Genomic DNA, 23,396 nt, shown 5'->3' with positions numbered 1-23,396 from the left:
GGCTGATGGCATGGAGTATGAGAAAGCAGCCGTGGAATGAAGCCAAGCAGAGAGACATGGATTGAATGTGAATGGACATACAGTAGTCTATCACAGCTAGCTTCCATCTGCTACAATAACACCCACAAGGCCTTAGTGATGCACTTTGGATGTAGTGGATGTTATCTCATCCACCTGTAGAGAAATAGGAGTTTCTCTTTCTCTCTCTCTCTCTCGCTTTCTCTCTCTCTCGCTTTCTTTCTCTCTCTCTCTCTCTCTCTCTCTCTCTTTCTCTCTCTTTCTCTCTCTCTCTCTCTCTCGCTCTCTCTCTCTCTCTTTCTTTCTCTCTCTCTCTTTCTCTCTTTTTCTCTCGCTTTCTCTCTCTCTCTCTCGCTCTCTCTCTCTCGCTTTCTTTCTCTCTCTCTCTCTCTCGCTCTCTCTCTCTCGCTCTCTCTCTCTCTTTCTTTCTCTCGCTCTCTCTCTTTCTCTCTTTTCTCTCGCTTTCTCTCTCTCTCTCGCTTTCGCTCTCTCGCTTTCTTTCTCTCTTCTCTCTCTCTCTCTCTCTCTCTCTTTCTCTCACTCGCTCTCTCTCTCTCTCTCTCTCTCTCTCTTTCTTTCTCTCTCTCTTTCTCTCTTTTTCTCTCGCTTCTCTCTCTCTCTCTCTCTCTCTCTCTCTCGCTTTCTCTCTCTCTCTCTGTCTCTCTCTCTCTCTGTCTCTCTCTCTCTCTCTCTCTCTCTCTCTCTCTCTCTCCTCCCTCAGGTCTACTCCACAGTTCTCCAGACTCCCTGGCTGACTCATGGTTCAGGGTAAAACACCAGCTGTACGACTCTCCCCTCTACCAATCCTATGAGGAGTCGGACCTGGACCTGAGCCGCTCGCTGGGGGTTCACGCCCTCATAGAGAACATTGTCAGCTTCATCAGTGGAGACGTGGGGAACACCCCCGCCTTCAAAGAGCCTGAGGAGAGCATGTCTACTAGTCCCCAAGGAACCATCCTGGCTATGGAGCAACAACAGAACAGGGCTGAGGTGAGAACCATCCTGGTCATAGAGCAACAACAGAACAGGGCTGAGGTGAGAACCATCCTGGTCATAGAGCAACAACAGAACAGGGCTGAGGTGAGAACCATCCTGGTCATAGAGCAACAACAGAACAGGGCTGAGGTGAGAACCATCCTGGTCATAGATCAACAACAGAACACGTGCCTGAGGTGAGAACCATCCTGGGTCATAGATCAACAACAGAACAGGGCTGAGGTGAGAAACCATCCTGGTCATAGAACAACAACAGAACAGGGCTGAGGTGAGAACCATCCTGGCTATGGAGCAACAACAGAACAGGGCTGAGGTGAGAACCATCCTGGTCATAGATCAACAACAGAACAGGGCTGAGGTGAGAACCATCCTGGTCATAGATCAACAACAGAACAGGGCTGAGGTGAGAACCATCCTGGTCATAGATCAACAACAGAACAGGGCTGAGGTGAGAACCATCCGGGTCATAGAACAACAACAAAACAGGGCTGAGGTGAGAACCATCCTGGTCATAGATCAACAACAGAACAGGGCTGAGGTGAGAACCATCCTGGCTATGGAGCAACAACAGAACAGGGCTGAGGTGAGAACCATCCTGGTCATAGATCAACAACAGAACAGGGCTGAGGTGAGAACCATCCTGGTCATAGAGCAACAACAGAACAGGGCTGAGGTGAGAACCATCCTGGTCATAGATCAACAACAGAACAGGGCTGAGGTGAGAACCATCCTGGTCATAGATCAACAACAGAACAGTGCTGAGGTGAGAACCATCCTGGTCATGGAGTCAATGTGGAGGCTATATACAGGGGGTACCGGTACAGAGTCAATGTGGAGGCTATATACAGGGGGTACCGGTACAGAGTCAATGTGGAGGCTATATACAGTGGGGTACCGGTACAGAGTCAATGTGTAGGCTATATACAGGGGGTACCGGTACAGAGTCAATGTGGAGGCTATATACAGGGTGTTACCGTACAGAGTCAATGTGGAGGCTATATACAGGGTGTTACGGTACAGAGTCAATGTGGAGGCTATATACAGGGGGTACCAGTACAGAGTCAATGTGGAGGCTATATACAGGGTGTTACCGTACAGAGTCAATGTGGAGGCTATATACAGGGGGTACCGGTATAGAGTCAATGTCTAGGCTATATACAGGTGGTACCGGTACCGAGTCAATGTGGAGGCAATATACAGGGTGTTACGGTACAGAGTCAATGTGGAGGCTATATACAGGTGGTACCGGTACAGAGTCAATGTGGAGGCTATATACAGGGTGTTACGGTACAGAGTCAATGTGGAGGCTATATACAGGGGGTACCGGTACAGAGTCAATGTGGAGGCTATATAAAGGGGGTACCGGTACAGAGTCAATGTGGAGGCTATATACAGGGGGTACCGGTACAGAGTCAATGTGGAGGCTATATACAGGGGGGTACCGGGACAGAGTCAATGTGGAGGCTATATACCCGGGGTACCGGTACAGAGTCAATGTGGAGGCTACATACAGGGTGTTACGGTACAGAGTCAATGTGGAGGCTATATACAGGGGGTACCGGTACAGAGTCAATGTAGAGGCTATATACAGGTGGTACCGGTACAGAGTCAATGTGGAGGCTATATACCCGGGGTACCGGTACAGAGTCAATGTGGAGGCTACATACAGGGTGTTACGGTACAGAGTCAATGTGGAGGCTATATACAGGGGGTACCGGTACAGAGTCAATGTAGAGGCTATATACAGGTGGTACCGGTACAGAGTCAATGTGGAGGCTATATACAGGGGGTACCGGTACAGAGTCAATGTGGAGGCTATATACAGGGGGTACCGGTACAGAGTCAATGTGGAGGCTATATACAGGGGGTACCGGTACAGAGTCAATGTGGAGGCTATATACAGGGGGGTACCGGTACAGAGTCAATGTGGAGGCTATATACAGGGTGTTACGGTACAGAGTCAATGTGGAGGCTATATACAGGGGTTACCAGTACAGAGTAAATGTGGAGGCTATATACAGGGGGTACCAGTACAGAGTCAATGTGGAGGCTATATACAGGGGGTACCGGTACAGAGTCAATGTGGAGGCTATATACAGGGTGTACCGGTACAGAGTCAATGTGGAGGCTATATACAGGGGGTACCGGTACAGAGTCAATGTGGAGGCTATATACAGGGGGTACCGGTACACAGTCAATGTGCAGGATATATACAGGGGGTACCAGTACAGAGTTAATGTGGAGGCTATATACAGGGTGTTACGGTACAGAGTTAATGTGGAGGCTATATACAGGGGGTACCGGTACAGAGTCAATGTGGAGGCTATATACAGGGGGTACCGGTACAGAGTCAATGTGGAGGCTATATACAGGGTGTTACGGTACAGAGTTAATGTGGAGGCTATATACAGGGGGTACCGGTACAGAGTCAATGTGGAGGCTATATACAGGGGGTACCGGTACAGAGTCAATGTGGAGGCTATATACAGGGGGTACCGGTACAGAGTCAATGTGGAGGCTATATACAGGGTGTTACGGTACAGAGTTAATGTGGAGGCTATATACAGGGGGTACCGGTACAGAGTCAATGTGGAGGCTATATACAGGGGGTACCGGTACAGAGTCAATGTGGAGGCTATATACAGGGGGTACCGGTACAGAGTCAATGTGGAGGCTATATACAGGGTGTTACGGTACAGAGTCAATGCGGAGGCTATATACAGGGTGTTACGGTACAGAGTCAATGTGGAGGCTATATACAGGGTGTTACGGTACAGAGTTAATGTGGATGCTATATACAGGGGGTTACAGAGTTAATGTGGAGGTAGTATTGACTATATGTCTGTAACCTGATTCATTCTAGGACTGATGTGTGCCATTGTTTCCTACAGCTGCGTCTGGAGGCTCTACACCAGATCGTGGTGCTGATCTCAGGGATGGAGGAGAAGAGTAGCCAGGCTGCAGGAGGTGGGGGGAGCGGACCAGGAGGTCGACCCAGCCCCAGCGCTGCCTTCCAGTCCTCCTCTCTCCTGACCTCCGTCAGGTTACAGTTCCTGACTGGATGTTTCGGTCTAGGGACTGTGGGCACCGGGGGACTGAAGGGAGAGAATGTCCAGTTACACCACTACCAGGTACGGGGGGACTAGGGAGAGAGTGTCCAGTTACATCACTACCAGGTACGGGGGGACTAGGGAGAGAGTGTCCAGTTACATCACTACCAGGTACGGGGGGACTAGGGAGAGAGTCTATAGCTACATCACTACCAGGTACGGGGGGACTAGGGAGAGAGTGTCCAGTTACATCACTACCAGGTACGGGGGGACTAGGGAGAGAGTCTATAGCTACATCACTACCAGGTACGGGGGGACTAGGGAGAGAGTGTCCAGCTACATCACTACCAGGTACGGGGGGACTAGGGAGAGAGTGTCCAGCTACATCACTACCAGGTACGGGGGGACTAGGGAGAGAGTCTATAGCTACATCACTACCAGGTACGGGGGGACTAGGGAGAGAGTGTCCAGCTACACCACTACCAGGTACGGGGGGACTAGGGAGAGAATGTCCAGCTACACCACTACCAGGTACGGGGGGACTAGGGAGAGAATGTCCAGCTACACCACTACCAGGTACGGGGGGACTAGGGAGAGAGTGTCCAGCTACATCACTACCAGGTACGGGGGGACTAGGGAGAGAGTGTCCAGCTACATCACTACCAGGTACGGGGGGACTAGGGAGAGAATGTCCAGCTACATCACTACCAGGTACGGGGGGACTAGGGAGAGAGTGTCCAGCTACACCACTACCAGGTACGGGGGGACTAGGGAGAGAGTGTCCAGCTACATCACTACCAGGTACGGGGGGACTGAAGGGAGAGAGTGTCCAGCTACATCACTACCAGGTACGGGGGGACTAGGGAGAGAGTGTCCAGCTACATCACTACCAGGTGCGGGGGGACTAGGGAGAGAGTGTCCAGCTACATCACTACCAGGTACGGGGGGGGGGGCTAGGGAGAGAGTGTCCAGCTACATCACTACCAGGTGCGGGGGGACTAGGGAGAGAGTGTCCAGCTACATCACTACCAGGTACGGGGGGAGCTAGGGAGAGAGCCTGTCCAGCTACATCACTACCAGGTACGGGGGGACTAGGGAGAGAGTGTCCAGCTACATCACTACCAGGTACGGGGGGACTAGGGAGAGAGCCTATAGCTACATCACTACCAGGTACGGGGGGACTAGGGAGAGAGTGTCCAGCTACACCACTACCAGGTACGGGGGGACTAGGGAGAGAGTCTATAGCTACATCACTACCAGGTACGGGGGGACTAGGGAGAGAATGTCCAGCTACACCACTACCAGGTACGGGGGGACTAGGGAGAGAGTGTCCAGCTACATCACTACCAGGTACGGGGGGGGGGGCTAGGGAGAGAGTGTCCAGCTACACCACTACCAGGTACGGGGGGACTAGGGAGAGAGTGTCCAGCTACATCACTACCAGGTACGGGGGGACTAGGGAGAGAGTGTCCAGCTACATCACTACCAGGTACGGGGGGACTAGGGAGAGAGCCTATAGCTACATCACTACCAGGTACGGGGGGACTAGGGAGAGAGTGTCCAGCTACACCACTACCAGGTACGGGGGGACTAGGGAGAGAGTCTATAGCTACATCACTACCAGGTACGGGGGGACTAGGGAGAGAATGTCCAGCTACACCACTACCAGGTACGGGGGGACTAGGGAGAGAGTGTCCAGCTACATCACTACCAGGTACGGGGGGGGGGGGCTAGGGAGAGAGTGTCCAGCTACACCACTACCAGGTACGGGGGGGAGAGTGGGCACAGTGGGGCTTAAAATGGGGGGGTCTGGGGACCCCATGTGTCTGTCTGTCTGTCTCATAATGATGTTGTGTTGGTTCAGGACAGGATGTGTCTGTCTGTCTGTCTGTCTGTCTGTCTGTCTCATAATGATGTTGTGTTGGTTCAGGACAGGATGTGTCTGTCTGTCTGTCTGTCTGTCTGTCTGTCTGTCTGTCTGTCTGTCTCATAATGATGTTGTGTTGGTTCAGGACAGGATCTGTCTGTCTCATGATGATGTATTGGTTCAGGACAGGATCTGTCTGTCTCATAATGATGTTGTGTTGGTTCAGGACAGGATGTGTCTGTCTCATAATGATGTTGTGTTGGTTCAGGACAGGATGTGTCTGTCTGTCTGTATCATAATGATGTTGTGTTGGTTCAGGACAGGATGTGTCTGTCTGTATCATAATGATGTTGTGTTGGTTCAGGACAGGATGTGTCTGTCTCATAATGATGTTGTGTTGGTTCAGGACAGGATGTGTCTGTCTGTATCATAATGATGTTGTGTTGGTTCAGGACAGGATGTGTCTGTATCATAATGATGTTGTGTTGGTTCAGGACAGGATGTGTCTGTCTGTATCATAATGATGATGTATTGGTTCAGGACAGGATGTGTCTGTCTCATAATGATGTTGTGTTGGTTCAGGACAGGATGTGTCTGTATCATAATGATGTTGTGTTGGTTCAGGACAGGATGTGTCTGTCTGTCTGTCTCATAATGATGTTGTGTTGGTTCAGGACAGGATGTGTCTGTCTCATAATGATGTTGTGTTGGTTCAGGACAGGATGTGTCTGTCTGTCTGTCTCATAATGATGTTGTGTTGGTTCAGGACAGGATGTGTCTGTCTCATAATGATGTTGTGTTGGTTCAGGACAGGATGTGTCTGTATCATAATGATGTTGTGTTGGTTCAGGACAGGATGTGTCTGTCTCATAATGATGTTGTGTTGGTTCAGGACAGGATGTGTCTGTCTGTATCATAATGATGTTGTGTTGGTTCAGGACAGGATGTGTCTGTCTCATAATGATGTTGTGTTGGTTCAGGACAGGATGTGTCTGTATCATAATGATGTTGTGTTGGTTCAGGACAGGATGTGTCTGTCTCATAATGATGTTGTGTTGGTTCAGGACGGTGTTAAAGCAGCCAAGCGGAGTCTGCAGATGGACATCCAGACAGCCGTACATAAGATATACCAGCAGCTGTCTGTCACTCTGGAGAGAGCCCTGCAGGCCAACAAACATCACATAGGTGAACATCACGTTATTACAAAGCAGGGTTCTTCTATACAGGTCCTGGAGAACAACTGTGTGTGCAGGCTTTTGGTCCAGCCCTGCAGTAACACAGCAAGTCTGCGCAACCAGTAGTTTTTCAGGATGTAGTTGGAGACCACCGCTATAAAGTAACTCCCCTTCCTCGTCTGCCTCTCACCGTCTCCCTCTCTCTCCCCCTCCCAATGTGGGAAGACACATTTCTGTTGACTCCATTCAGTTGGACAACTGACAAGGTTTCCCCCTTTCCCTCTTTCCAGAGGCCCAGCAGCGCCTCCTGCTGGTGACAGTGTTTGCCCTGAGCGTGCGTTACCAGTCTGTGGACGTGTCCCTGGCCATATCCAGTGGCCTCCTCAATGTGCTGTCACAGCTGTGTGGTACAGAAACCCTGCTGGGACAACCACTCCAGCTGCTACAGAAACCAGGGGTGTCCCAGCTCAGCACTGCCCTGAAGGTAGCCTCCACACGACTACTGCAGATACTGGCCATCAGCACTGGGTAAGACAGGGCTCTCTGCACTAACACACTGTGAATATGTTACATATTTGTGTCGTCAGATGTGTCGTATCTGGTTTATCTATAGGGCTGGTTTCCCGGGTCCGGATCAAGCCTATTGCTGGACTAAAAAGGACTTTCAATAGAGATTGTCCTTCGAGCATGATTCTTAGTCCAGTATTAGGCGCAATCATGAAACCCTACCCAGAAAGATTGTTGTTACATGTTTGTGTATCTACAAGCTTTCTGTGCTGTGTGACTTGACTTCTCTCTGTGTCTCCAGGACGTATGCAGACAAGCTAGGACCCAAGGTGGTTCAGTCCCTGTTGGACTTGCTGTGTAGCCAGCTGAAGAACCTTCTCTCCCAGGCAGGAGTCAGCCTGCTCACTGCCTCCCCAGGGAAGAACCAGGAGAACCAGGACAGGAAGTCTGAGGATGGAGCTGACCCAGAGAAGACAGACTTCAGAGGTAGGAGAGGACTGCGTGTCATGCAGCATGACTGGAAGTCGATTTGGATCAAATAATAGTGTTATTTGAGTGATGATTTATATATATATTAGGAGGAGGATTGTCTGCCAGGATGGGTGTAATAGTGATGGAAAGGTTACTAGTGATTTGACTGACTAGAATCGATTGATTGGCTTGATCGTTTTTTTCAAATAGATTTTTGGGGAACTTCTAAAGTATTGTCAATACAGATATTAGTGGTGAAGTGACATAAAGATGGCAGGAAGTATTGTCAATACAGATAATAGTGGTGAAGTGACATAAAGATGGCAGGAAGTATTGTCAATACAGATATTAGTGGTGAAGTGACATAAAGATGGCAGGAAGTATTGTCAATACAGATATTAGTGGTGAAGTGACATAAAGATGGCAGGAAGTATTGTCAATACAGATAATAGTGGTGAAGTGACATAAAGATGGCAGGAAGTATTGTCAATACAGATAATAGTGGTGAAGTGACATAAAGATGGCAGGAAGTATTGTCAATACAGATATTAGTGGTGAAGTGACATAAAGATGGCAGGAAGTATTGTCAATACAGATATTAGTGGTGAAGTGACATAAAGATGGCAGGAAGTATTGTCAATACAGATATTAGTGGTGAAGTGACAAAGATGGCAGGAAGTATTGTCAATACAGATGGTAGTGGTGAAGTGACATAAATATGGCAGGAAGTATTGTCAATACAGATGGTAGTGGTGAAGTGGCATAAAGATGGCAGGAAGTATTGTCAATACAGATATTAGTGGTGAAGTGACATAAAGATGGCAGGAAGTATTGTCAATACAGATATTAGTGGTGAAGTGACATAAAGATGGCAGGAAGTATTGTCAATACAGATATTAGTGGTGAAGTGACATAAAGATGGCAGGAAGTATTGTCAATACAGATGGTAGTGGTGAAGTGACATAAATATGGCAGGAAGTATTGTCAATACAGATGGTAGTGGTGAAGTGGCATAAAGATGGCAGGAAGTATTGTCAATACAGATGGTAGTGGTGAAGTGGCATAAAGATGGCAGGATTCAGACATGACGTCATTGTTTTGAAACAGCACCCTGTAGAACTTCACTCTGTAATATGTTGTTGTTGTGTTCCATAGTGTTGGAGTGGAAACAGCACCCTATAGAACTTCACTCTGTAATATGTTGTTGTTGTTGTGTTCCATAGTGTTGGAGTGGAAACAGCACCCTGTAGAACTTCACTCTGTAATATGTTGTTGTTGTTGTGTTCCATAGTGTTGGAGTGGAAACAGCACCCTGTAGAACTTCACTCTGTAATATGTTGTTGTTGTGTTCCATAGTGTTGGAGTGGAAACAGCACCCTATAGAACTTCACTCTGTAATATGTTGTTGTTGTTGTGTTCCATAGTGTTGGAGTGGAAACAGCACCCTGTAGAACTTCACTCTGTAATATGTTGTTGTTGTTGTGTTCCATAGTGTTGGAGTGGAAACAGCACCCTATAGAACTTCACTCTGTAATATGTTGTTGTTGTTGTGTTCCATAGTGTTGGAGTGGAAACAGCACCCTGTAGAACTTCACTCTGTAATATGTTGTTGTTGTTGTGTTCCATAGTGTTGGAGTGGAAACAGCACCCTGTAGAACTTCACTCTGTAATATGTTGTTGTTGTTGTGTTCCATAGTGTTGGAGTGGAAACAGCACCCTGTAGAACTTCACTCTGTAATATGTTGTTGTTGTAGTGTTCCATAGTGTTGGAGTGGAAACAGCACCCTGTAGAACTTCACTCTGTAATATGTTGTTGTTGTTGTGTTCCATAGTGTTGGAGTGGAAACAGCACCCTATAGAACTTCACTCTGTAATATGTTGTTGTTGTTGTGTTCCATAGTGTTGGAGTGGAAACAGCACCCTATAGAACTTCACTCTGTAATATGTTGTTGTTGTTGTGTTCCATAGTGTTGGAGTGGAAACAGCACCCTGTAGAACTTCACTCTGTAATATGTTGTTGTAGTGTTCCATAGTGTTGGAGTGGAAACAGCACCCTGTAGAACTTCACTCTGTAATATGTTGTTGTTGTTGTGTTCCATAGTGTTGGAGTGGAAACAGCACCCTGTAGAACTTCACTCTGTAATATGTTGTTGTTGTAGTGTTCCATAGTGTTGGAGTGGAAACAGCACCCTGTAGAACTTCACTCTGTAATATGTTGTTGTTGTTGTGTTCCATAGTGTTGGAGTGGAAACAGCACCCTGTAGAACTTCACTCTGTAATATGTTGTTGTTGTTGTGTTCCATAGTGTTGGAGTGGAAACAGCACCCTGTAGAACTTCACTCTGTAATATGTTGTTGTTGTTGTGTTCCATAGCATTGGAGTGGAAACAGCACCCTGTAGAACTTCACTCTGTAATATGTTGTTGTTGTTGTGTTCCATAGTGTTGGAGTGGAAACAGCACCCTGTAGAACTTCACTCTGTAATATGTTGTTGTTGTTGATGTGTTCCATAGCATTGGTGCGTAAGCAGCACACAGCAGAGCTTCACCTGGGAGACTTCCTGGTGTTCCTGAGACGAGTCGTCTCCTCCAAGGCCATCCAATCCAAGATGTCTTCTCCAAAGTGGACAGAGGTGCTGCTCAACATTGCTGCACAGAAATGCTGCTCAGGTACTGTCCAATAAACTGTATTTGTACATTAAAATGCATTATGAAAATCACTAGTCTGTACTTGTAAGTTTAGATGTTTCTTTACATAGACTTAAAAATAGGCTAGATATGAACCAGCACCTCCAACCATTTAATATAAATCCTGACCAACGTCAGGTCTGAAGTAAGGCCTCCATTTTCACCAGTCTTCCTTTCAATATGTTATTTGTCAAAGATCAGGTCAAACAGATTAAGGTTTATTTTAATAATGTCTTAGTCCATCCATTAAACGCTTTTTAATTTTCAAACTCACACGAGTGCCTGGCTTTTGGATTTGTTAATGTCGCTTTGCACCTATAGATTTTTGCTTTTCAATGACAAGTGTTTATGTTGTTTGTCTGTAGGAGTCCCTCTTGTGGGCAACCTGAGAACTCGTCTCCTGGCCCTTCATGTTCTGGAGGCTGTGCTGCCTGCCTGTGAGGCCAGTGTAGAGAACGACCAGATTACACAGGTACTGGAGCTGTATGCAGAGTGAAGTCTCTCAAAATTCACCCACTAAGTCACTAGTGAGGTCCTAATAAGAGGATTTGATGATGTAGCTGGTAAAAGGTGTGGTCCTCCTCTAGGTGGTGGAGCGTCTCTTCTCCCTGCTGGCTGACTGTATGTGGGAAGCTCCCATCGCCCAGGCCAAACACACCATCCAGATGAAAGAGAAAGAGCAGGAGCTTAAACGACAGGTGCAGGACAACTCATAATGCACTCTATATCACCTCATAATGCACTCTATATCGCCTCATAATGCACTCTATATATCGCCTCATAATGCACTCTATATCGCCTCATAATGCACTCTATATATCGCCTCATAATGCACTCTGTATCACCTCATAAAGCACTCTATATATCGCCTCATAACGTACGCTATATCGCCTCATAATGCACTCTGTATCGCCTCATAACGCACTCTATATATCGCCTCATAACGTACGCTATATCACCTCATAATGCACTCTATATATCGCCTCATAATGTACGCTATATCGCCTCATAATGCACTCTATATCGCCTCATAATGCACTCTATATATCGCCTCATAATGCACTCTATATCGCCTCATAATGCACTCTATATATCGCCTCATAACGCACTCTATATATCGCCTCATAACGCACTCTATATATCGCCTCATAACGCACTCTATATCGCCTCATAATGCACTCTATATCGCCTCATAATGCACTCTATATATCGCCTCATAACGCACTCTATATATCGCCTCATAACGCACTCTATATCACCTCATAATGCACTCTATATCGCCTCATAATGCACTCTATATCGCCTCATAATGCACTCTATATCGCCTCATAATGCAATCTATATCGCCTCATAATGCACTCTATATCGCCTCATAATGCACTCTATATCGCCTCATAATGCACTCTATATCGCCTCATAATGCACTCTATATCGCCTCATAATGCACTCTATATATCGCCTCATAATGCACTCTATATCGCCTCATAATGCACTCTATATCGCCTCATAATGCACTCTATATATCGCCTCATAATGCACTCTGTATCGCCTCATAACGCACTCTATATATCGCCTCATAACGCACTCTATATCGCCTCATAATGCACTCTATATATCGCCTCATAATGCACTCTATATCGCCTCATAATGCACTCTATATCGCCTCATAATGCACTCTATATATCGCCTCATAATGCACTCTATATATCGCCTCATAATGCACTCTATATCGCCTCATAATGCACTCTATATCGCCTCATAATGCACTCTATATCGCCTCATAATGCACTCTATATATCGCCTCATAATGCACTCTGTATCACCTCATAACGCACTCTATATATCGCCTCATAACGTACGCTATATCGCCTCATAATGCACTCTGTATCGCCTCATAACGCACTCTATATATCGCCTCATAACGTACGCTATATCACCTCATAATGCACTCTATATATCGCCTCATAATGTACGCTATATCGCCTCATAATGCACTCTATATATCGCCTCATAATGCACTCTATATATCGCCTCATAATGCACTCTATATCGCCTCATAATGCACTCTATATATCGCCTCATAATGCACTCTATATCGCCTCATAATGCACTCTATATCGCCTCATAATGCACTCTATATATCGCCTCATAATGCACTCTGTATCGCCTCATAACGCACTCTATATCGCCTCATAACGCACTCTATATATCGCCTCATAATGCACTCTATATCGCCTCATAACGCACTCTATATATCGCCTCATAACGCACTCTATATCGCCTCATAACGCACTCTATATCGCCTCATAACGCACTCTATATCGCCTCATAATGTACGCTATATCGCCTCATAATGTACGCTATATCGCCTCATAATGCACTCTATATCGCCTCATAATGTACGCTATATCGCCTCATAATGCACTCTATATATCGCCTCATAATGCACTCTATATCACCTCATAATGTACTCTATATATCGCCTCATAATGCACTCTATATCGCCTCATAATGTACTCTATATCGCCTCATAATGTACTCTATATCGCCTCATAATGCACTCTATATCGCCTCATAATGCACTCTATATATCGCCTCATAATGTACGCTATATCACCTCATAACGCACTCTATATATCGCCTCATAATGCACTCTATATCGCCTCATAATGCACTCTGTATCGCCTCATAACGCACTCTATATATCGCCTCATAATGTATGCTATATCACCTCATAATGCACTCTATATATCGCCTCATAATGTACGCTATATCGCCTCATAATGCACTCTATATATCGCCTCATAATGCACTCTATATATCGCCTCATAATGCACTCTATATATCGCCTCATAATGCACTCTATATCGCCTCATAATGCACTCTATATATCGCCTCATAATGCACTCTATATCGCCTCATAATGCACTCTATATCGCCTCATAATGCACTCTATATATCGCCTCATAATGCACTCTGTATCGCCTCATAACGCACTCTATATCGCCTCATAATGCACTCTATATCGCCTCATAATGCACTCTATATCGCCTCATAATGCACTATATATCGCCTCATAATGCACTCTATATCGCCTCATAATGCACTCTATATATCGCCTCATAATGCACTCTATATCGCCTCATAACGCACTCTATATCGCCTCATAATGCACTCTATATCGCCTCATAATGTACGCTATATCGCCTCATAATGCACTCTGTATCGCCTCATAATGCACTCTATATCGCCTCATAATGTACGCTATATCGCCTCATAATGCACTCTATATCGCCTCATAATGCACTCTATATCGCCTCATAATGCACTCTATATATCGCCTCATAATGCACTCTATATATCGCCTCATAATGTACGCTATATCACCTCATAACGCACTCTATATATCGCCTCATAATGCACTCTATATATCGCCTCATAATGCACTCTGTATCGCCTCATAACGCACTCTATATATCGCCTCATAATGTACCCTATATCGCCTCATAATGCACTCTATATCGCCTCATAATGCACTCTATATATCGCCTCATAATGCACTTTATATCGCCTCATAATGTACGCTATATATCGCCTCATAATGCACTCTATATCGCCTCATAATGCACTCTGTATCGCCTCATAATGCACTCTATATATCGCCTCATAATGCACTCTATATCGCCTCATAATGCACTCTGTATCGCCTCATAACGCACTCTATATATCGCCTCATAATGTACGCTATATCACCTCATAACGCACTCTATATATCGCCTCATAATGTACGCTATATTCGCCTCATAATGCACTCTATATATCGCCTCATAATGCACTAAATATATCGCCTCATAATGCACTCTATATCGCCTCATAATGCACTCTATATATCGCCTCATAATGCACTCTATATCGCATCATAATGCACTCTATATATCGCCTCATAATGCACTCTATATCGCCTCATAATGCACTCTATATATCGCCTCATAATGCACTCTATATCGCCTCATAACGCACTCTATATCGCCTCATAATGCACTCTATATATCGCCTCATAATGCACTCTATATATCGCCTCATAATGCAAATATATCGCCTCATAATGCACTCTATATCGCCTCATAATGCACTCTATATATCGCCTCATAATGCACTCTATATCGCATCATAATGCACTCTATATATCGCCTCATAATGCACTCTATATCGCCTCATAATGCACTCTATATATCGCCTCATAATGCACTCTATATCGCCTCATAATGCACTCTATATCGCCTCATAATGCACTCTATATATCGCCTCATAATGCACTCTATATCACCTCATAATGCACTCTATATCACCTCATAATGTACTCTATATATCGCCTCATAATGCACTCTATATCACCTCATAATGCACTCTATATCGCCTCATAATGCACTCTATATATCGCCTCATAATGCACTCTATATCACCTCATAATGTACTCTATATATCGCCTCATAATGCACTCTATATCACCTCATAATGTACTCTATATATCGCCTCATAATGCACTCTATATCACCTCATAATGCACTCTATATCACCTCATAATGCACTCTATATATCGCCTCATAATGCACTCTATATCACCTCATAATGCACTCTATATCACCTCATAATGTACTCTATATCGCCTCATAATGCACTCTATATCGCCTCATAATGTACTCTATATATCGCCTCATAATGCACTCTATATCACCTCATAATGCACTCTATATCACCTCATAATGTACTCTATATATCGCCTCATAATGCACTCTATATCACCTCATAATGCACTCTATATCACCTCATAATGTACTCTATATATCGCCTCATAACGCACTCTATATCACCTCATAATGCACTCTATATCACCTCATAATGTACTCTATATATCGCCTCATAATGTACTCTATATCACCTCATAATGCACTCTATATCACCTCATAATGCACTCTATATCGCCTCATAATGCACTCTATATCGCCTCATAATGCACTCTATATATCGCCTCATAATGCACTCTATATCGCCTCATAATGCACTCTATATCACCTCATAATGTACTCTATATATCGCCTCATAATGCACTCTGTATCACCTCATAACGCACTCTATATCACCTCATAATGTACTCTATATCGCCTCATAATGCACTCTATATCACCTCATAATGCACTCTATATATCGCCTCATAACGTACGCTATATCACCTCATAATGCACTCTATATATCGCCTCATAATGTACGCTATATCGCCTCATAATGCACTCTATATCGCCTCATAATGCACTCTATATCGCCTCATAATGCACTCTATATCGCCTCATAATGCACTCTATATCGCCTCATAACGCACTCTATATATCGCCTCATAACGCACTCTATATCGCCTCATAACGCACTCTATATCGCCTCATAATGCACTCTATATCGCCTCATAATGCACTCTATATATCGCCTCATAACGCACTCTATATATCGCCTCATAACGCACTCTATATCACCTCATAATGCACTCTATATCGCCTCATAATGCACTCTATATCGCCTCATAATGCACTCTATATCGCCTCATAATGCAATCTATATCGCCTCATAATGCACTCTATATCGCCTCATAATGCACTCTATATCGCCTCATAATGCACTCTATATCGCCTCATAATGCACTCTATATCGCCTCATAATGCACTCTATATATCGCCTCATAATGCACTCTATATCGCCTCATAATGCACTCTATATCGCCTCATAATGCACTCTATATATCGCCTCATAATGCACTCTGTATCGCCTCATAACGCACTCTATATATCGCCTCATAACGCACTCTATATCGCCTCATAATGCACTCTATATCGCCTCATAATGCACTCTATATCGCCTCATAATGCACTCTATATCGCCTCATAATGCACTCTATATATCGCCTCATAATGCACTCTTATATCGCCTCATAATGCACTCTATATCGCCTCATAATGCACTCTATATCGCCTCATAATGCACTCTATATCGCCTCATAATGCACTCTATATCGCCTCATAATGCACTCTGTATCACCTCATAACGCACTCTATATCGCCTCATAACGTACGCTATATCGCCTCATAATGCACTCTATATCGCCTCATAATGCACTCTATATCACCTCATAATGCACTCTATATCGCCTCATAATGCACTCTATATCGCCTCATAATGCACTCTATATCGCCTCATAATGCACTCTATATCGCCTCATAATGCACTCTATATCGCCTCATAATGCACTCTATATCGCCTCATAATGCACTCTATATCGCCTCATAATGCACTCTATATCGCCTCATAATGCACTCTATATCGCCTCATAATGCACTCTATATCGCCTCATAATGCACTCTATATCGCCTCATAATGCACTCTATATATCGCCTCATAATGCACTCTATATCGCCTCATAATGCACTCTATATCGCCTCATAATGCACTCTATATCGCCTCATAATGCACTCTATATCGCCTCATAATGCACTCTATATCGCCTCATAATGCACTCTATATCGCCTCATAATGCACTCTATATCACCTCATAATGCACTCTATATCACCTCATAATGCACTCTATATCGCCTCATAATGCACTCTATATCGCCTCATAATGCACTCTATATCGCCTCATAATGCACTCTATATCGCCTCATAATGCACTCTATATCGCCTCATAATGCACTCTATATCGCCTCATAATGCACTCTATATCGCCTCATAATGCACTCTATATCGCCTCATAATGCACTCTATATATCGCCTCATAATGCACTCTATATATCGCCTCATAATGCACTCTATATCGCCTCATAATGCACTCTATATATCGCCTCATAATGCACTCTATATCGCCTCATAATGCACTCTATATCGCCTCATAATGCACTCTATATCGCCTCATAATGCACTCTATATCGCCTCATAATGCACTCTATATCGCCTCATAATGCACTCTATATCGCCTCATAATGCACTCTATATCGCCTCATAATGCACTCTATATCGCCTCATAATGCACTCTATATCGCCTCATAATGCACTCTATATATCGCCTCATAATGCACTCTATATCGCCTCATAATGCACTCTATATCGCCTCATAATGCACTCTATATCGCCTCATAATGCACTCTATATCGCCTCATAATGCACTCTATATCGCCTCATAATGCACTCTATATCGCCTCATAATGCACTCTATATCGCCTCATAATGCACTCTATATATCGCCTCATAATGCACTCTATATCGCCTCATAATGCACTCTATATATCGCCTCATAATGCACTCTATATCGCCTCATAATGCACTCTATATATCGCCTCATAATGCACTCTATATCGCCTCATAATGCACTCTATATCACCTCATAATGCACTCTATATATCGCCTCATAATGCACTCTATATCACCTCATAATGCACTCTATATCACCTCATAATGCACTCTATATATCGCCTCATAATGCACTCTATATCACCTCATAATGCACTCTATATCGCCTCATAATGCACTCTATATCGCCTCATAATGCACTCTATATCACCTCATAATGCACTCTATATATCGCCTCATAATGCACTCTATATCACCTCATAATGTACTCTATATATCGCCTCATAATGCACTCTATATCACCTCATAATGCACTCTATATCACCTCATAATGCACTCTATATATCGCCTCATAATGCACTCTATATCACCTCATAATGCACTCTATATCACCTCATAATGCACTCTATATCGCCTCATAATGCACTCTATATATCGCCTCATAATGTACTCTATATATCGCCTCATAATGCACTCTATATCACCTCATAATGCACTCTATATCACCTCATAATGTACTCTATATATCGCCTCATAATGCACTCTATATCACCTCATAATGCACTCTATATCACCTCATAATGCACTCTATATCGCCTCATAATGCACTCTATATCACCTCATAATGCACTCTATATATCGCCTCATAATGCACTCTATATCACCTCATAATGCACTCTATATCGCCTCATAATGCACTCTATATCACCTCATAATGCACTCTATATCACCTCATAATGTACTCTATATCACCTCATAATGCACTCTATATCACCTCATAATGCACTCTATATCACCTCATAATGTACTCTATATCACCTCATAATGCACTCTATATCACCTCATAATGTACTCTATATCACCTCATAATGCACTCTATATCACCTCATAATGTACGCTATATCACCTCATAATGCACTCTATATCACCTCATAACGCACTCTATATCACCTCATAATGCACTCTATATCACCTCATAATGCACTCTATATCACCTCATAATGCACTCTATATCACCTCATAATGTACGCTATATCACCTCATAATGCACTCTATATCACCTCATAACGCACTCTATATCACCTCATAATGCACTCTATATCACCTCATAATGTACGCTATATCACCTCATAATGCACTCTATATCACCTCATAATGTACGCTATATCACCTCATAATGCACTCTATATCACCTCATAACGCACTCTATATCACCTCATAATGCACTCTATATCACCTCATAATGTACGCTATATCACCTCATAATGCACTCTATATCACCTCATAATGCACTCTATATCACCTCATAATGCACTCTTATATCGCCTCATAATGCACTCTATATCGCCTCATAATGCACTCTATATCACCTCATAATGCACTCTATATCACCTCATAATGCACTCTATATCACCTCATAATGTACGCTATATCACCTCATAATGCACTCTATATCACCTCATAACGCACTCTATATCACCTCATAATGCACTCTATATCACCTCATAATGTACGCTATATCACCTCATAATGCACTCTATATCACCTCATAATGTACGCTATATCACCTCATAATGCACTCTATATCACCTCATAACGCACTCTATATCACCTCATAATGCACTCTATATCGCCTCATAATGCACTCTATATCGCCTCATAATGCACTCTATATCACCTCATAACGCACTCTATATCACCTCATAATGCACTCTGTATCACCTCATAATGCACTCTATATCGCCTCATAATGCACTCTATATCACCTCATAATGCACTCTATATCACCTCATAATGCACTCTATATCACCTCATAATGCACTCTGTATCACCTCATAATGCACTCTATATCGCCTCATAATGCACTCTATATCGCCTCATAATGCACTCTATATCGCCTCATAATGCACTCTATATCACCTCATAATGCACTCTATATCACCTCATAATGCACTCTATATCGCCTCATAATGCACTCTATATCACCTCATAATGCACTCTATATCACCTCATAATGCACTCTATATCACCTCATAATGCACTCTATATCACCTCATAATGCACTCTATATCACCTCATAATGTACTCTATATCACCTCATAATGCACTCTATATCGCCTCATAATGTACTCTATATCACCTCATAATGCACTCTATATCGCCTCATAATGCACTCTATATCACCTCATAATGTACTCTATATCACCTCATAATGTACTCTATATCGCCTCATAATGCACTCTATATCGCCTCATAATGCACTCTATATCACCTCATAATGCACTCTATATCACCTCATAATGCACTCTATATCACCTCATAATGCACTCTATATCGCCTCATAATGCACTCTATATCACCTCATAATGCACTCTATATCACCTCATAATGCACTCTATATCACCTCATAATGCACTCTGTATCACCTCATAATGCACTCTATATCACCTCATAATGCACTCTATATCACCTCATAATGCACTCTATATCACCTCATAATGCACTCTATATCACCTCATAATGCACTCTATATCACCTCATAATGTACTCTATATCACCTCATAATGCACTCTATATCACCTCATAATGTACTCTATATCACCTCATAATGCACTCTATATCACCTCATAACGCACTCTATATCACCTCATAATGCACTCTATATCGCCTCATAATGCACTCTATATCGCCTCATAATGCACTCTATATCACCTCATAATGCACTCTATATCACCTCATAATGCACTCTATATCACCTCATAATGCACTCTATATCGCCTCATAATGCACTCTATATCACCTCATAATGCACTCTATATCACCTCATAATGCACTCTATATCACCTCATAATGCACTCTGTATCACCTCATAATGCACTCTATATCGCCTCATAATGCACTCTATATCGCCTCATAATGCACTCTATATCGCCTCATAACGCACTCTATATCACCTCATAATGCACTCTATATCACCTCATAATGCACTCTATATCGCCTCATAATGCACTCTATATCACCTCATAATGCACTCTATATCACCTCATAATGCACTCTATATCACCTCATAATGCACTCTATATCACCTCATAATGCACTCTATATCACCTCATAATGTACTCTATATCACCTCATAATGCACTCTATATCGCCTCATAATGTACTCTATATCACCTCATAATGCACTCTATATCGCCTCATAATGCACTCTATATCACCTCATAATGCACTCTATATCACCTCATAATGCACTCTATATCGCCTCATAATGCACTCTATATCGCCTCATAATGCACTCTATATCACCTCATAATGCACTCTATATCACCTCATAATGCACTCTATATCACCTCATAATGCACTCTATATCACCTCATAATGCACTCTATATCACCTCATAATGCACTCTATATCACCTCATAATGCACTCTATATCACCTCATAATGCACTCTATATCACCTCATAATGTACTCTATATCACCTCATAATGCACTCTATATCACCTCATAATGACTCTATATCACCTCATAATGCACTCTATATATCAGCCTCATAATGCACTCTATATCACCTCATAATGCACTCTATATCACCTCATAATGCACTCTATATCACCTCATAATGCACTCTATATCACCTCATAATGCACTCTATATCACCTCATAATGCACTCTATATCACCTCATAATGCACTCTATATCACCTCATAATGCACTCTATATCACCTCATAATGCACTCTATATCACCTCATAATGCACTCTATATCACCTCATAATGCACTCTATATCGCCTCATAATGTACTCTATATCACCTCATAATGTACTCTATATCACCTCATAATGCACTCTATATCACCTCATAATGCACTCTATATCACCTCATAATGCACTCTATATCACCTCATAATGCACTCTATATCACCTCATAATGCACTCTATATCACCTCATAATGCACTCTATATCACCTCATAATGTACTCTATATCACCTCATAATGTACTCTATATCACCTCATAATGCACTCTATATCACCTCATAATGCACTCTATATCACCTCATAATGCACTCTATATCACCTCATAATGCACTCTATATCACCTCATAATGCACTCTATATCACCTCATAATGTACTCTATATCACCTCATAATGCACTCTATATCACCTCATAATGCACTCTATATCACCTCATAATGCACTCTATATCGCCTCATAATGCACTCTATATCACCTCATAATGCACTCTATATCACCTCATAATGTACTCTATATCACCTCATAATGCACTCTATATCACCTCATAATGTACTCTATATCACCTCATAATGCACTCTATATCACCTCATAATGCACTCTATATCACCTCATAATGTACTCTATATCACCTCATAATGTACTCTATATCACCTCATAATGTACTCTATATCACCTCATAATGTACTCTATATCACCTCATAATGCACTCTATATCACCTCATAATGTACTCTATATCACCTCATAATGTACTCTATATCACCTCATAATGTACTCTATATCACCTCATAATGTACTCTATATCACCTCATAATGTACTCTATATCACCTCATAATGTACTCTATATCACCTCATAATGTACTCTATATCACCTCATAATGTACTCTATATCACCTCATAATGTACTCTATATCACCTCATAATGTACTCTATATATCGCCTCATAATGCACTCTATATCACCTCATAATGCACTCTATATCACCTCATAATGTACTCTATATCACCTCATAATGTACTCTATATCACCTCATAATGCACTCTATATCACCTCATAATGTACTCTATATCACCTCATAATGTACTCTATATCACCTCATAATGTACTCTATATCACCTCATAATGTACTCTATATCACCTCATAATGCACTCTATATATCGCCTCATAATGCACTCTATATCACCTCATAATGCACTCTATATCGCCTCATAATGCACTCTATATCACCTCATAATGCACTCTATATCACCTCATAATGCACTCTATATATCGCCTCATAATGCACTCTATATATCGCCTCATAATGCACTCTATATCACCTCATAATGCACTCTATATCACCTCATAATGCACTCTATATATCGCCTCATAATGCACTCTATATCACCTCATAATGCACTCTATATATCGCCTCATAATGCACTCTATATCACCTCATAATGTACTCTATATATCACCTCATAATGTACTCTATATCACC

General features: G+C 43.0%; 1 protein-coding gene across 16 annotated transcripts in view; it reads left to right on the top strand.

Moving 5' to 3' along the window:
• Positions 1–23,396, top strand: part of LOC106595038 (putative E3 ubiquitin-protein ligase HERC1) — a 242,358-nt gene that overhangs the window by 78,408 nt on the left and 140,554 nt on the right. For all 16 annotated transcript variants that reach the window (XM_082969826.1, XM_082969834.1, XM_082969831.1 and 13 more), the window contains 8 exons: positions 740–1,008; positions 3,906–4,145; positions 6,996–7,116; positions 7,397–7,634; positions 7,915–8,099; positions 10,597–10,752; positions 11,136–11,242; positions 11,358–11,468. In XM_082969826.1, the coding sequence (XP_082825952.1) occupies positions 740–1,008; positions 3,906–4,145; positions 6,996–7,116; positions 7,397–7,634; positions 7,915–8,099; positions 10,597–10,752; positions 11,136–11,242; positions 11,358–11,468 (1,427 nt within the window). The remainder of the gene's footprint in view (positions 1–739; positions 1,009–3,905; positions 4,146–6,995; positions 7,117–7,396; positions 7,635–7,914; positions 8,100–10,596; positions 10,753–11,135; positions 11,243–11,357; positions 11,469–23,396) is intronic.

The sequence above is a fragment of the Salmo salar genome, chromosome 26 (assembly GCF_965601325.2).
Source record: "Salmo salar chromosome 26, fSalSal1, whole genome shotgun sequence".
Lineage (NCBI taxonomy): Eukaryota > Metazoa > Chordata > Actinopteri > Salmoniformes > Salmonidae > Salmo > Salmo salar.
The sequence above is the reverse complement of the archived record's forward strand: the minus strand, read 5'-3'. Positions and strand labels throughout refer to the sequence as shown.